Source organism: Anarrhichthys ocellatus, unplaced genomic scaffold (genome assembly GCF_004355925.1).
Source record: "Anarrhichthys ocellatus isolate YVR2014 unplaced genomic scaffold, GSC_Weel_1.0 scaffold44, whole genome shotgun sequence".
NCBI classification, from domain to species: Eukaryota; Metazoa; Chordata; class Actinopteri; order Perciformes; family Anarhichadidae; genus Anarrhichthys; species Anarrhichthys ocellatus.
Window position 1 is genome coordinate 479,197 of NW_022280074.1, and position 16,183 is coordinate 495,379.

Below are 16,183 nucleotides of genomic sequence, written 5' to 3' on the forward strand. Positions count from 1 at the left end.
GGATATGGCAATAATCAAAGTACAATGACCTCAAAACCTCATGTATAATACTACAGTAAATGATAACTTTAGGTTGTTGCATGCAAGACAGAACACGTGGGAGGCAAAGTGCTTGGTGTTTACATTCAAAGTGATGGGCCATTAAATGTCACAGGAATAAATAAATCAACTTGAATTGTGTTGGCCCTCTCCATTTGGAGTTAGTAACTTTTACTCCACTCCACTAGTAATGGCACTGACTGTAGGGTCACTTATGTGGGTAGCTTGTATAAAATAAAGTAAACTGATCTTGTGATATTTTGGGGGCTCTGTACTTTTGCAGTCCTGTCATCCACCATTTGCCCTCAGAGGAACCCATCATATAGGCTAATAGTGGCCTAACCTAAAGCAATAATTTAAATAAAATCATCCCTTCTTACTAATAAATCTTTTTTTATACTGAACCTCTTGACTGTCTGAAGGACTTCTCATGTAATGTCTATTTTGAGCATCGTACTGCCTTGGATATATCTGACATTGTTAGGAGATAAACTTATTGTTCAGCCATTTCACACGGGAATCAATTATATTTCCATTTATCAAAGACACACCTGAAGTCAGATAAAGCGGACCATCAGATAAACTCGGAAAAATAAGATCTGAACATTATTCTCCTTAACTTTATCAGGCAGTCACAGGAAATGTTCTCACATTTTGTCATAAAAAAGGACCACCGACCATTTTTTACTACTCTTACTACAAATAATGTTAATATATCTTTAAAATAATGATACGTTTATGTTATTATAATATGCCTTATTCTAAGTATACATGGTACTGACATAACAGTGGATGTTTTATTCAATTTGTTGCATTTAAAGTCCTAAACTCTAGACCCGTATGGCAAAGTGAACATTACCATAGCAACTGATGCAGCGCGACGGGACATACCAAATGAAAGGTTCAGAGGTTAAAATGCGAACATTGTGAAGTACTGTTTTGATGTTCAGTTTCGGGGTGAAATTACTCGACGCATTAGTAACTTTGTCATATGTTAAATGTGTAATATTTGCATTGTTGTTTTAATCGTGAATATAGTGATGCAATCACTGATTTACTCATCTAACCCCTGTGCGCTGAGTAGTACAATCCGATTTCAATATGGCGGCCGCGGGTTTGAAAATCTAAACGGGTGGAGAAGATAAACATTCGCAGTAACAACTCTTACGCTGTATGTCCATACTTTCGCTATGGCATCATCGTGTTACTATTAACTACAGGGTATGGTCAAAACAGAAGACATATTCAACATGGCGGACGGCTGGAGAGAAGTGTTTGAAAGGAGCCGGGTGGTTCCTCCGCCCAGCCAGACAGTTCGCCTGGCTTTGGAAAACCACTTCACCCAGTCCACCGGTCTCCAGCTCCACCTCAGCCGACTCACTGCAGCTCACCTCCCGCAGGTGATTGCTCACAGTTAACGCTGAACGCTTGATGCAGATTTAGAAAGAGTTCTGCTCGTAGCAGAGATGAGGGAGGGTCTGTTTTAATTTGAGTCGACTTTCGGCTGTCTTTATTTAGCAAAGGTATGATACAGGCCCCTATACTTTATCATACGTCACAGTGCGTCTGAAGCAAAGAGCAAAAGTTTAATAATTAAAGCTGACCTTTCATTTGATCAACCAGGCAATTACATTGACCACTGACCCATTGACCACCCATGTCAGAATGCTATGTGTGCTCTTTGCAAATTCGGTTTCGAGATATTTCCCCAAACACCACTGCAGTAAGTCACATACGCGTCTCATGGAAATAAGAAACACTTTTAAGATAACTTAGATTGTTGTTATACACACCAAGTATTACATGTATGCAGAATTTAGCATTTGGATCTTGTATAAAGTTCTGGAGTGAAACCCACTCGTGGATATTTGTTAAATTGGATTAGATTTTAAGGTTTCATTTGTCATACATGTAAACCTTTTAGGGCGACGATTACCTGTGGCTTTTCTAATGTGTGTGTGTGTGTGTTTTTCCTTTTTAGACCCAGGAGATGTCAGGGGGGGAACCAGATGTGACCTACCAGCTGCGAGTGACCCTGTTTGACAGAAACCATCAGCACTTCTTTGGGAAAACATGGAGGAGTCCACCCCAGAGGATGAACAACAACAAGATCTCCCTCAACGAGGTATCTTTACCATCACACCGAGATAAGGCCAGACAACTGCAGATGTGATGCACTGTGTGTTTGGCTCTATTTCAAACTTCTCTCATGTTGTTTTTGATTAGCAGTGGATTGATGATTATATAGTGAAATCAATGCCCATTCAAGCTTAAATTAAATTAATTTGGCACAGCCATGACTTAATTACAACCATCTCAAAAGCTCCACCACTCAAGGCTTTCAATTAGCACTGATGATTGCACTGTGTTCTTCTGCGCTCTTGAGAACGTTGTCAGTCTAAACTCAGCGAGTTACAAAGTGCCCTTATTACCAAAACGTGATTCCAGTTGCATTCAACAAGTCTCATCTTATAATCATCTTCTTCCTCACCCAGCAAGTTGAGGAAGAGCACTTTTTATACAAAGCAACAACTTATGAGAGTTATTACAGGGGATTTTTCATAAGAAAATGATGGATACAATACAGGCACAATGAATAGCAGATCCATTAGTGATCAGGCAGTCGCCACTAATGAAACGTGTCCAGTTATTGTTACAGGGTTAAGAGGTTTCATACATTTAAAAATCACACAATGAATGTATAAAGTTAAACTATGTCCCTAAATCCTCTGAAAACTTGATGTTTCTCTATTACATTCAAAAGCCGTGACTAAAGAAGCAACAATAACGTTTATCAAAGTTGAAGTTCAGAAATATAATATCCAGAAGTATTATTTATTTTGAGTATAATATCTCCTTCCTCGGGAGTGTGTGTGTGTGTGTGTGTGTGTGTGGTTTGATGACGCTGATCTGTCGAGGTAAGCAAGCAACCCCAGCAGGAACGGGCGATATGGATAAAATCCTCTATTATGATGCATCACTTTGCTCTGCAGTATCATTATATAACATGATTTACTACATTCTCTGGAAGATTTATATAGAAACCGTTGATAAATAAATTAAATGTTTGTTTTTGGCTTTGCCAGATAATTATATACCCCCCCCACAAAAAATGTAATTCATCACATTGATGCAAAAATCCTACATTAATTATATATTGTGATAAAGCAGTCCTGCTCTCTGATTAGAAGTTATGTGAAGTCAACAAACTTCACCCAAACAAGTGTCACGTGTGTGAGAGTCGTAGCTAAAAATGAATCAGAGATCATTAACTGTAAGCAGTGATGAGTGTGACGCTACAGTTTGTAGTCTTTTGGTGTGATAATGTACGACAAACAGTGCATTTCAACTGTAGAAATCCTGGCAGACTCGCATTTGCGGAGGCTTTGGTGTATTTTGCTATTTCAACTCTCAGCCCTCTCAGTTTTCACACTCCTTCCGACCAGATGTGAACAAAAAGTTTTGATTGATTTGCAAACAGCATGCACCGGGTACAATAACTCAACATCTAGCGCTTTCCAGAGCGGTGTTTCTGCCTCCTTCAAGGTGTTTCGCAGATGCATCTAATTAGTTCTCTGCTCATCCGCACGAGTGAGCAATAACAGACACCTTTGTCAGCTCTCTGTGGCTGCCATTACATGTTTAACTTTCACCATCGACAGGTTCAGCAGCGCCGCAGAGAACCGGCGGCAGATTGTTAGCAGCAGAGACATAAAACCTGCGAGAAGCCCAGTGAATTCAAAATGGACCATTTGGCTTGACTGCAACAATCGATCACTTTAAACGTCACGACTGAGTTGTGTGACTCAGCAGCACACGGAGGCGAGCATCCGAGCATCCCGATGTTCCAATTTGTTCATTTTACAAGCCTTCTATTCTAACTCGTGGTATCACTTTCAGCTCCGCGTTAGTGTTCGGATGCAGATGGTACGAATGAAAGCGAAAAACTTCGGTGAACAGGACGTCAGTCCTTTGTGGTTTGGAGGTAAATCTGGTGCAATTCCACGTACTTCCTGTCGTATTATTTCTGCTGTGGTTGAGCGGCTCTGAACAAGCAACACTTAAGGCTGTATTGTCTTGTAATTGTAAACGTGAATGAATTTAGCCCGCAGTTTCAGTCAAATGTGTTTGAGTCTCACTTCGTCGCACTTCATTTCTTTACTCTTCCCAATCATTGTTCTCCGAGTCGTTTCTCCTCTGTAATCATCATTAGACAGAGGGAACAAAGAAACACCTTTTTTTTGAGGTGTAAAGTGTGTGATGTACTCTTTGAAGGATGTGCTTTGATGATGAAATATCCAATCGCTTCTTGAAAACGCTAAAGAGAACGCCGTAGACAAACGGAAGACAAACTATACGAAAGATCAAATATGAATCAGATGATCTTCACTGTATCCGTTCCAGTTGAAAGGATCTCTTTTCATTTAGCGAGGCACCCTCTGGTCTGTTTCCTGTACAGTGGTCAAAGTTAAAGTCGATGGCTTCCAACAACCCTTTACACTGTTGGTCAAGAACGCCGCACTCTGATGCATTTTACTTGTAGTCAAAAGAACAATCTTCTTTTACTTATTTCTTTGTGTCCAGAGTAATTAGTTCCACTCTCTGCTGTCCACGGCTGCTTCAGAATATATAAAAAGCTTCTGCTTCAGTTCATGAAGTCCCTGCAGCACCTGAAGGCAGCACGACACATATGTTGATGAATCCACAGCCCCTGAGAAGTGCGCCACGCTGGAGCGAGGAGCCGCTATGCTAGCACTGGTCGTTCACTGCGCCTGAGAACGACACCAGGCTGCTGCAGTAGAAGCACACAGTCGTAGTGAGACTTTTCGGTCCACAGGAAACGAGGCCAGGAAGACAACCAGACAGCCCTCACAACCAATAAACCCTTCTCACGGCAGCCATTCTGACATGTAATAGCAGGGTAAACACAGGGGTAATTGATAAAACTGATGAAGGTCCCATTCTGTTCAGTGTCCCGGCCATTACGGTGAGCCAGCATGCCCAACACCAGGGCCCCAGCCCATCTAAATGGAACAGGGCCATCGCTTTTTTTTTTTTCAATCACACCTGTGTTTACCCTGCAATTACATGTGGAAATGGCTGCGACATTCAATGTCGGTAAAACATGAGAAATAGACTTATTTTTGGGAGAAACGTCTCTGATTGTGGGGACTTGTTATGTTATTATACACGTCGCACTGAAAGCAATCATTTCACAGAGGGACGGGAGACAGAATGAGGGAACGAGCCAGACTTTTTTTTCCTGCCCTTCTTCCTCGTTCAATCCAGGCAAAACAGCATCACTGCTGATGGCAGCTGTTCCGCACCTTCTGGCTTAAGACACCCGACGAGGCGTCCCTGCGATCGCGTAGAGCTTGAACCTCGATCCTCCAGTGGGAAGATGCAGTCAGCCAGAGGAGTTTCTTGTGAAAGGGTCCTCGGTTTCATCCGCTGAAAGCGGGTCTCCAGCGTCGTGTTTACCGTCTCTTTTAAGTCATTATATTATGTTATGTTTGAGCGGATATCTGTGGAACAGCTGGATGTCTGTGTTCTCTCTCAATCAGACATCTGAAGGCCTCTGAACATCCTCGTTGGAGGCCATGTCACCCACTGTTTTATGATCGCGTCGGAGCGCTGCCGACCTCCTCCGCAGCCTCCTGATGTTCACGACGCCTGATCTGCTCTCGGTGCGAGCTGTTGTTCGAGATGTTTTGAGAAACTCTTTTTGAAGGAAATAACACCGTGAGCTGTAGCTGGCTGATAAATGCGTTGCAGAAGTCTTTTTTTCTAACAGAGACACCAATGAGTCACAGCTATGGCACATTCTGATTCCCAGTTTTTATCACCATCTGTTTTCTCTCCTTCCCTCTGCTCCATGTCCTTTTTGATCGAACAATCTCTCACAGCGTATGGCCTCACTTTGATCCGCCATAATAGTCGTAGCCCGAATATAAAAACCCACTTGGTATCCCAATAAGTGTCCAAATCCCATTATCCATCCAGGGTAATAATATAAAGCACATCATATCCCATCAGGATGATAAAGTGGGGCTGGCCTTCTCGGTGTCGTGCCGCCAGAGATGCACCAGCTTTTCTTTTTTTTTATTGGATTTGGCCCGATGCGCTTGCATTCATGCTGGTGTTTATGAGTGGCAAATTGCTGTTTGATATCTAAATAATGTCAGAGGGGGGAATTCTCTCTTCAGTTACAGGGAGCACGGTGAAAATTGCGAGGCCGGCCCCCCACCTCCCCCCCGGTCAGCCATGATGGATTGCTTTTAATATCGTCTGGAAAGCAAATATGCGCAGTGATTAAAGAGGGAGAGAGAGAGGCAGCTCTTGTTAGATCTATCTTCTTGCTTCGGCATTTCTTTCCTCCCCAGCAGAGGCAATGACGACATCTGTTTGTTTTCTTGCCGCTCCGCGTGTTTGTTGTTGAGCTGTCAAGTCTGACTTATGGAGCCGCTGTTTTAAAAAGTAGAGTGCACATTTTGGGACTGTTCGATTGTTGTTTTTTGTAAATGCTTTAATGGTTTTCAAATCTTGTGGAACCTGCTTTTATTTATGGAATTCAATGTATACAGCCCTTTAAATTCACACCGAAAAATGTAGGCCTTTTCTTCTGTTTAGGTCTATTTGCTTGGATGCACAAAGGGAAATGTATGTTATTGCACATTTCCTTTGATGGGATTCTGAGGAAGAACAATGCCATGACATGGGCTTATATGTGTGTGCATTAAAAACAACAACTCTTTTAAGCAAAGTCAATTCACAATCTGGAGACTAATGTATCTTTAAAAAATCCTGGTACAAAGTCCAGTATGTCTTACATCACCCAGAATACTAGTTGCTGTTTTTCTCACATAATGACTCAGTCTGGATGTTTTCCACAAGGTTGCTCTCCTTTGCTGCACTCAGTCAAAGGGAGTGGAGGCCGTGGCCAGCAGAGGGCAATGTTGGGCCATAACACAGTCGGCCTCAGACGGAGGAGTTCATCGGTGGGAGGAGGCAGAAGGAGAGAAATGTGCATCTTTCTGCATTGTCTCTCACTGTGATCACTCCATTTGAACTCCCTGCCTTCACGGGGAGCCGGTGGTTTCTTCTCATATGTGCAACATTATCAGGCTGACAGCTGGGCTTTGGAGAAAAGGCCAAGTTTTGTTCCTGTCCGTGCAACCTCTTGTTTTTCTCGGTCTCCGAATGCTGTTTGGCATGACGTAGGCTGCACCGCGCAGACAAAGCTGGGAGTAGCGCGCACACACACACACACACACACACACACACACACACACACACAAGCATGCCTATTACTTCTCTACCCTTTATTCTTTTGTCCCTTCCCCTAACTTTAAACTCATGTCTACACCTGACCTATATGCTAACCCAACAACCCCGAACCAAAGGAGCCCGACAGCAGAACGGACTCTGGTGCCAATTATGCGATGAAAACAACGCCCCCCCACATGCACGCACACACACACACACACACACACACACACACACACACACACACAGCCTTATTACATGACTTCAAAGCACTGACGAGCAGAAGAAGACAGCGCCTCCACCGATGGGAAAACATTTGAACATCAATCATGCAATTCCTCCGCTTTTGTTTCCCGAGTAGTTGTTCTCCAAAGAGCAAGCTGCTTTTCAAAGTGAGCAGTCCCGCGTGGTTCAAACTTCAGCTCGGAGTACATGAATACATGGCGGCAGTCACACTCGTCCTGTGAAGCACATGTTTCTCCTTAAAGCGTTGCTATACGTTGCCAAGTTGAAGCTGTCGGTGCTGTAACGACGCTGCAGCTGAAGCCTCCACGCCTCCCAGCTGGCTCAGCCGAAGAACAACTTCTCTTTTTGTTGTTCTCTGCTATATTCACAGCGTTTTGCGGTCTGTCGCGTTTGACTGCACACACGATTCATATCTATATATCATCTCTCATGTCAACTCTGAACTTGACTCCACAAGAAAAGAATAAACTATTGGAGAATGAATTATGTTCCTCCCTGTTGATAACTTTGTAGATGTTTCAGGCTGATTACCAGCAAACATCTGCGATGGAAGAGGCCCATTGATTCAGCCTTTAGTTGAAATGGTTTTGAAAGTGATCATGCTTCTCTGTTTTGTCCCCTAGATCAGTCATTCCAAATAAATTAGCTGAATTTCTTCCATAGTTGTAATTGAACATTTATACCCGCAGTACACCTTTAGGCCACACGAGGCAATCTGATGATTGTCGTCTACTTATAACATTAAATCTAAAACGAAAGGCTGGTGTACACTCTTTTTTTGTTTAACTGATAAGAGGAAATAAAAAATAATGTGAGACTGTTAACGCTGCCTAAATGCATTCATTTGGTCTCATTTATAATGCATTAAACACGTGTATATGTTTTTAATACCACATGCATAAAAAACAGGTATTGTTAACGATAACTCTTCAACATGGCTGGTTTATATATTCAAGATAATAAAAGGTGATGCGGAAATGGCAGTAAAACAATTTTTTTTTCTTTTTCTCAGGATTTATTGAAAAGGCCCATTCTGAATTTGGTCATTTAAAAAAAGTTTGGTGTACACTGCTCTAGGTTATGGGCAGCATAGCATGATGTCAGGGTTTCTACAGTTTTGACATTTAGGGATAGGTATTGTTAGAATTATATTGATCCCGGTATCGATACTGTTCGTAAGTATCACTTTTTCTATTGATACATGCTACATACATGCGTCATCATTCTGTAAATACAAGAGAGACACTATCTGAGAGCAATTAACAGCTAGTCTTTGTGAAATAACTATTCTATGCATGCTGAGCATTTGCTGTGTTTTCACTCCCTTTTGTTAAAGTTAGCCCACTCCTCAGTACCCGTCCCCACTGCCAGCAGAAGTAATTAACTCTTCAACAATGGAAACGTGACAGTAATCCCATTAAACAGTGAATAGCTGCAGTAAGAAATCACGTTAGGAAAATGGACAATATTTCTGTCCCCACAGTCAGGCCTTGATTGGACCTATTTTCGGCACCTGATTGACATCTCTCTCCAGCTTGCACCTTGTCACGACATTTTTATCATTCCTCTCGGTGTGTTGAGAGCGGTGACATCACCGTCGTTTCCACCGTCATCCCACCATCAACCTGAGCAGAGGTGCCATTAGTCGGGTCAACTGAAAACAGCTGTGTGGCTGTGCGGAGCCTTTTAGCAGCAACGTCCGTTCTTGACCTTCTTGATCCAAAAATACTCAAGGTGCACTTCATATTTGTTTGCACAGAAAAGAATGATGTTGATGTCAGCGATCCTGCAGTAAAAGAGATGGCGACTAGAGATGTAACCGTGCACAATATACTGTATACGCTGTGTTTGTGTATATATACACTACTTTGCATGTTCTACCGTATACTGTGTGGGAGGTGTTTTCTCTAATGGTGCAATTATCAGCTTTTATTTCAAATGCATTGCTTCTGGGCTCTCCAACCTGTTGCTACTGAATTACATAACTGGGGAGGTTTTGATAAAAGAAGACTGATTAGGCCTTTTCTTTGCAAGGCTGAAGAGATTGTCAAGTTGGTGACACGGTATAAACACACATCACCACACCACAGAGATATATTATTGTTTATGTTTCATTTTGACATTTACGGTTTCATTATGTTGGCTGTTTGAAAGTGCATAGCTATAATTATGATGTCTGTAAACCATCAAATTCAAAGCAAAATGTTTTGTAAACTCTCATGAGCTGTGTGTTAAACAGCAGGTGATATTTATGTTAATCAGTGTGCACATTTATACTGCTCTGCGTGTTATAGTCGTAAACAACTGTATGTGCTGTGGTATTTGTTTTTCAGTTGTTCTGCTTCCCCGTGGCTTTGTTTGTGAAGCTGTCTGTGCGGTTTGTGTTCACACGAGTGCAAGTTTACAGGACATTGTAAGCATAACCACCACTGTGGCATATATATATATGTGTGTGTGTGTATATATATGTATGTATCACAAATAAACAAAATTAACTCACAAAATGTCAATGAAGGAAATATTCTTACACCTAAACCGACAAACGAAAGGACAACCCTTCAGAATTATAAAGAAATAACAAATATAAAGCTCATAAAACGCGACGTGGTTCGTCTTGCCACTGTTCCAACAATGAGCAACTCTGGTTTTGACTAAATAAATCCTAAATTCATTGAGTAAGATGTGAGAATATGCCGTCTCTACATGCTGTCTCCAACAGCATCCAACAAAAAGAGCTGCCCACGCTGACAGCGATGACAGCAGAATGATTGTTCTGTCGGGAAGGCTTCACCAGTCGGTGACACGGCTAATTACTCCGTGCCATAGAGCTCCATTGTTGTCGTAAAAAGAAAACGCATCAATGAGACATACGATTGCTCTGGGTGACGTGTTCCTTCATTACCATGAACACGGGCACCGTAGTTTATTTGTTGGAAGTCAAAGTTGGAGACAGACTGACACGTTGTTGATTTCCACTAGATTTGATGGCGATGAGGAAAATAAACCCAATAATCTTTTAAGACATTGCTCCTGAGTACAGAATGGCCCAAAGGAGTCGTCTTTTGAACTGCTTTGAGCTCAGATAAATGGCCAGCAGTAAAACATGAACCGATATTGAGTCTGCCTTCTATTCTCTTTTTTCACAAGGCATGGCACTTCCCACAGTAAATGTAGTGAGCCCATGACACCCTTTTGTGTGGGAAAAAAAGTCATGTGATTGATGGACAAAGGAGCCGCTACAGCAGCATAGACGGGCCTTCAGCTTTCCTCGGGGCTTAATTCCTTCTCCCAACTGGCGCGCTACACTTAGAGATATACGCTTCAATTATACATGGGGACGGTGGGATCGCAGACTCTGCTGCTTTGCCCGAGAACTGATCAATATTTCAGCGACAAGGGAACCAAACATCTAGCAGGAGCAGCTGCTGCTTAACAGCTTTACACGCTGGAGTGGCACACCCCATAGACAGCTATATACTGTGTGTGTGTGTGTGTGTGTGTGTGTGTGTGTGTGTGTGTGTGTGTGTGTGTGTGTGTGAGACTTACTTCTACTGTGTGTGGTGCGTATTGACTTGATTCTTACTTTACTCCTAGCTCTTTTCTCTTTCCGTCACTCCCTCTTTTCCCTCCAAATAGCAAACACACACACACAAAGTAAGCTTGTCCCTATAATTCTGCATTGTGTGTGTGTGTGTGTGTGTGTGTGTGTGTGGGTAGAGAGAGAGAGACATTGAGACAGAGTAAGAAAGAGATTCTGTCCTTCTCGTGCTTTGTTGTTCCAGGCTTTGACATTGCCAACATCAACTTTTGTTGAAATGTACCTTTTTAGAATACCTTTTTGAGTCTGGCAGTGTTCCTCCGCCCCTTTCATCGCGTGTATATTTCCTGCATGTCTCCCTTATTGTGATGCCTCTCGAGCATAAACAGCCAGTGCCCCGCAGTTTGTCTGTGAGGCATTTCAGACGGGATTTACAAAATGTCAGGAGACCCGTAACCTGGGTGACAAACTAAGACTTTACCCTGCGAGCGCCGAGATCTGTCGCCGGCAAAGCTGGGGATGTTGTAGAGTACAGATTCTTTGGATTCTGTCGGGGTCGGGGACAAGGCAGCGATCACCAGAGACGCTGAAGCTAAAAGTGAGGAATTTAGGGAAAAGGTTATGGGAGTTGTGCTGTTTAGGAGGTTCTCATTGTGTGCATTCTGCACGACTACTGTTCTTTCATCTGATTTCTCATCCTGCCTCAGACCAGCCTTGGCTATCATTCAGGGCTTATAACCTGCCAGGACAGATGTAACTCACAGTCAACCTTCCCTCTGCCTTCAGGACCTTAGTCAGTTTAACGTCATCTGTTATACCCGAGCCATGTCTGGAGCCATTATCCATCATGGTCGGTGTCTGTCGTCCCTGTGTTGTATGTCGAGAGAAAGAGTTGCCCGTTTCTTTCAGGTATTAACGGTGTGTATTCAGACTGATGGCAGTTGGATTCAAACACACAGTTGGTATTGTGATACATTTACCTTCTGTGGGCTCTGAGGATGATCAGACATTCCAAAGTTGTCCCTTTGGACAACTACATCCCAGATTAGCATGCCATTTTGTATGCATAATCTTTGGTGGATGTCCCCTGAAGACCCCAACATTGTTTCTAGCACTATCAACAGGTCGGAATTCCCCCATGACCAGAGCTTTGATCCATGTTAATATTGAACAAAAACAAGATTGTGTTTTATATATATCTGAAGGACAGATTGCCATGAAATTAGCTGAACACTTTTTGCACCTCAGGCAATGAACCTTTTCCAATTTCGACACTCAGTGACTCAATTCTTTCCTCTTGTGCCATCCTCAAACCAAAATGTCAATTTTAGACACAATGGTTCTTTCCCACTCATTTCTTGTCACCACTCACGCAACTTAACTGGTATAAAAGCTCTTCGAGTTACACTGATTTTTGTGAGAGCAAATGGAAGCAAGGCAAGGCTCAAAAGGTAAATGAAAGACCCGGGAGTGTGTGTGGCTTTGACGTGTAATTGCTGCTGCTGCAGTGGAGCAAGATGGTCAGCCATGATACTAGTCATAGATCGAGTGCTGCGAGACAGCGGACATGGAGCTAGTGCAGCAGGAGACGAGACTTCATTCAGTCAGAATCTGACTGAAGATAAGGAATGTTGTGCTCTATGCTAAACATTTGGCCTCCCACCTGCGAACCAAAGTGGAATAATGTTTAGAGTATTTTCTTATGCATCACAGATGGCGTATATGAAAGGAAAAGAAGACATTGGGATGCGTTGAAACTAGTAGGCACATCTGGAGTTGGCATGCAACTTGTATGCTTTATTTTCCAACAATACTCAGATAAGCCGTGGCGTTTAAACGATGCTCAATTGGTACTAAGGGGCCCGAAGTGTGCCAAGAAAATATCCCCCCCACCATTACATCACCACCACCAGCCTGACCCATTGATACAAGGCAGCATGGATCCATGCTTTCATGTTGTTTTCGCCAAATTCTGACCCGACCATCTGAATGTCGCAGCTGAAATCGAGACTCATCAGGCCAGGTTTTTCCAATCTTCTATTGTCCAATTTTGGTGAGACTGTGCGAATTGTAGCCTCAGTTTCCTGTTCTTAGCTGACAGGAGTGGCACCCGGTGTGGTCTTCTGCTGCTGTAGCCCGTCTGCTTCAAGGTTCCACGTGTTCTGCATACCTTGGTTGTAACGAGTCGTTATTTGAGTTACTGTTGCCTTTCTAGCATCTCGACCCACTCTGCCCATTCTCTGACCTCTGACATCGACGAGGCATTTTCATCCACACAACTGCCGCTCACTGGATATCTTCTCTTTTTTGGACCGTTCTCTGTAAACCCTAGAGATGGTTGTGCATGAAATTCCCAGTAGATCAGCAGTTTTTGAAATACTCAGACCAGCCCCCACCAACAACCATGCCACGTTCAAAGTCACTTCAATCCCCTTTCTTCCCCATTCTGATGCTCGGTTTGAACTTCAGCAAGTCGTCTTCACCACGTCTAGATGCCTAGATGCATTGAGTTGCTGCCATGTGATAGGCTGATTAGCTATTTGTCTTAACAAGCAATTGAACAGGTGTGCCTAATAAAGTGGCCGGTGAGTGTATATCAACAACCTATTTCTGTCACACTTTTCTACAAACAAACGCTTTACATTGTTAGCATTGTGTCAACCCAAATCTACCGACACCCTGTTTACATTCTGTTTATGATGAAAACTGACTGAATACCCCACAGTGGAAACACATTTTGAATTATCTTAGACTTCTTGGCGCTATTGACACATTTCGATTGGTACAACAAAAGTATCTATACAATATATTGAGGTTCAGTTGTATCCATGCTGGCCAGCCTCCTCCACAACGACAATGAAAGGTTGGTCAGATATTTAAAAATCTCCGTAGTCTTAAATAGCCTCAGTTGGAGATTTTTGAAAAGTGAGAATCGCTCGATGAAAGTCTTTGCTGGATAGAAATCGCATCGCTGTCCCCCTCAGTCCTTGGAGGGCTTCCACATAATTGGGCTGTTTCTCCAGTAATTGCTGCAGTCCTCTCATCTTTAGCCGTTAAATCAGCTTTCCCCAGTCCTCCACCTGTTCTGTTTCTTTCTGTTCCTCTTTCCGTTTGGTCCTTCTGACATTAACTTTTATATCAAATCACTCAGGGGAGACACCAAGCCTATCTTTCTCCTCGCACCAGTCACTCAGGTGATGGAATGGAACACCTTTTTGTGCCTTCAACTTCTCAATCGGCTCCATTACTCTGCCCGTTCTTTTTTTTAACCCTGTCATGCTTCAGGTTCTCACGAGCTGCCTCGTCCACTTCTACATCCCTGACCCTGCAGAATGGCCCTCCTTATACAGTCTGTAAAGGTTCAGGAGTGTATTATGGTAATGGTAAGATGTAGGTATAATTTTTTACAAGGATCCAAATGTACCCACTCAGCAAGGGATAAAACTGCTGCTCGCTTTGCGCCGTTCTTCAATGTGAAATATCCACATTTAAGTGGCCATATTAGTTAATGAGACCCGATATGCTTTAGATACAGTGGTTCCTAGTAACTGAGACCTAACCGGGCATCAGAGTATGATTATCGGACTAATTGCCATTTAGGCTTCCCTTCATTAATCCGTCCGACTTCGTGTTTAAGTAAAACGTTTTCTCTTTGGGAGGCGGTGTTACTTTGCCCTGATCATCCAGTAGTGACTGACATGTTTCATGCTGGTCAAAGAAACTGTTTTGCTTTAAGACTCGTTATTCTGACTTAACAACAACCAGTTTAGCTACTTTCAGTCCCCTCCACTCTTTCGCCATCACCATATTTGGGTCAGTCTTACTGGGTCTGACTCAGGGATATGACGTCTCCATTCTTTATCCCACCTGCAAAGCAATGATGACGGCAGCAGAACTATTTGAGTCTAAATTAGGCTTGAAAAGGTGGCAGTGATTCATTCAGAGGTCTGAATTTGTCCGGGTCTAAATTATATTCCGACTAATTGGGACTTATCTTTGGAATTCTACTTTACATTGATTCATAGGACGTGTATTGCTTTTCTGTTTGTTCATTTGTTTTCTCTTTATTTGCGATTAATTATCCTCCATTCTGACGGTCTGGTTTTCTTTGGTCTATTTAGATGACAGACAATTTTAAACAGCTAGTGAAGCTATTAAGAAGTGGGTTTAGGTGAGCTGTTCCACAGGTCGGCTTCACATCATGTCCAAAATGTTCGACCTGTGAGGCCCCTTTGCTGAAAATCTATTTGATTCCACTCTCATACATATGCATACTCAGTCCGACCTGCCCCACCGACATTATTGGTCATAAGGGAGCCTGCAGCCTCCATCCCTGTCATTTTCTCTGCCTCTCTATCATCCACACCGTCATCTCTCCTGTGCTGGTGACAGTCACAGAATTTCACACCGGGAGGATTTGTGATGCTGATACCCGCTGGTTCTGAGCCTGTCAAATGACTTACTGTAACACTCTCCCTTCCTCTCACTTTCCTCCCCCTGCACCTCAGGCATTGGTCATGCTGCCAAAACTAGCATCAAAGTCAGCCAAGAATCTTCCTGAGTGCATGCGCTTCATAGTTTAGCTTCGTAGGACTTCATGAGCTGAGCTTTTGCTTTGAACAACAAGATATCAGGGTGAAGGCCAAAGGTCCACAGCAACTGCAGTAGATACAGTAAGAGCTCACAGTTCCATGTACACTAAAATAAAATGCATTAAAGGCCGTGTATTGTGAGCTTTTTCAATGCTGTATTACGTCAGCTTTTATTCATCTTCGACACATGGTCACATGCATTCATACAGGTACATGCATAACATGTGAACAGTTAACACAGGCCTGTTATCTAAGTCCCAGGTAGCTGACACTATAGTGCTCCTAGCTTCCCAGCCGGCATGTTGGCTCAATAGCAATGCTCTGTTTGCCGTTCTTTTGGGAGGACACCAGGGGTCAAACAACCGAGCCCATGTCAATTACACCCCAGCTGCTCTGGACCTCTATGTGGAAACCAATGCTCATTTGCAGCCTCTTCGTCTTCTTGTGCAATGCCATGTGATTTCCCCCCCCCCCCCCCCCCCCCCCCCCCCCCCCCCCCCCC

At 43.1% G+C, this 16,183-nt stretch overlaps 1 protein-coding gene across 2 annotated transcripts in view; it reads left to right on the plus strand.

The window, feature by feature from the left end:
* The first annotated feature begins 1,145 nt into the window (after positions 1-1,145).
* The window catches only part of nphp4 (nephronophthisis 4), a 175,802-nt gene continuing 160,764 nt past the window's right edge, over positions 1,146-16,183 (plus strand). For both annotated transcript variants that reach the window (XR_004213504.1, XM_031868798.1), the window contains exons 1-2: positions 1,146-1,439; positions 2,021-2,164. Coding sequence is in view for 1 of the 2 variants with exons in the window: in XM_031868798.1 (XP_031724658.1) it covers positions 1,263-1,439; positions 2,021-2,164 (321 nt within the window). In the remaining variant the exon portion in view is untranslated. The remainder of the gene's footprint in view (positions 1,440-2,020; positions 2,165-16,183) is intronic.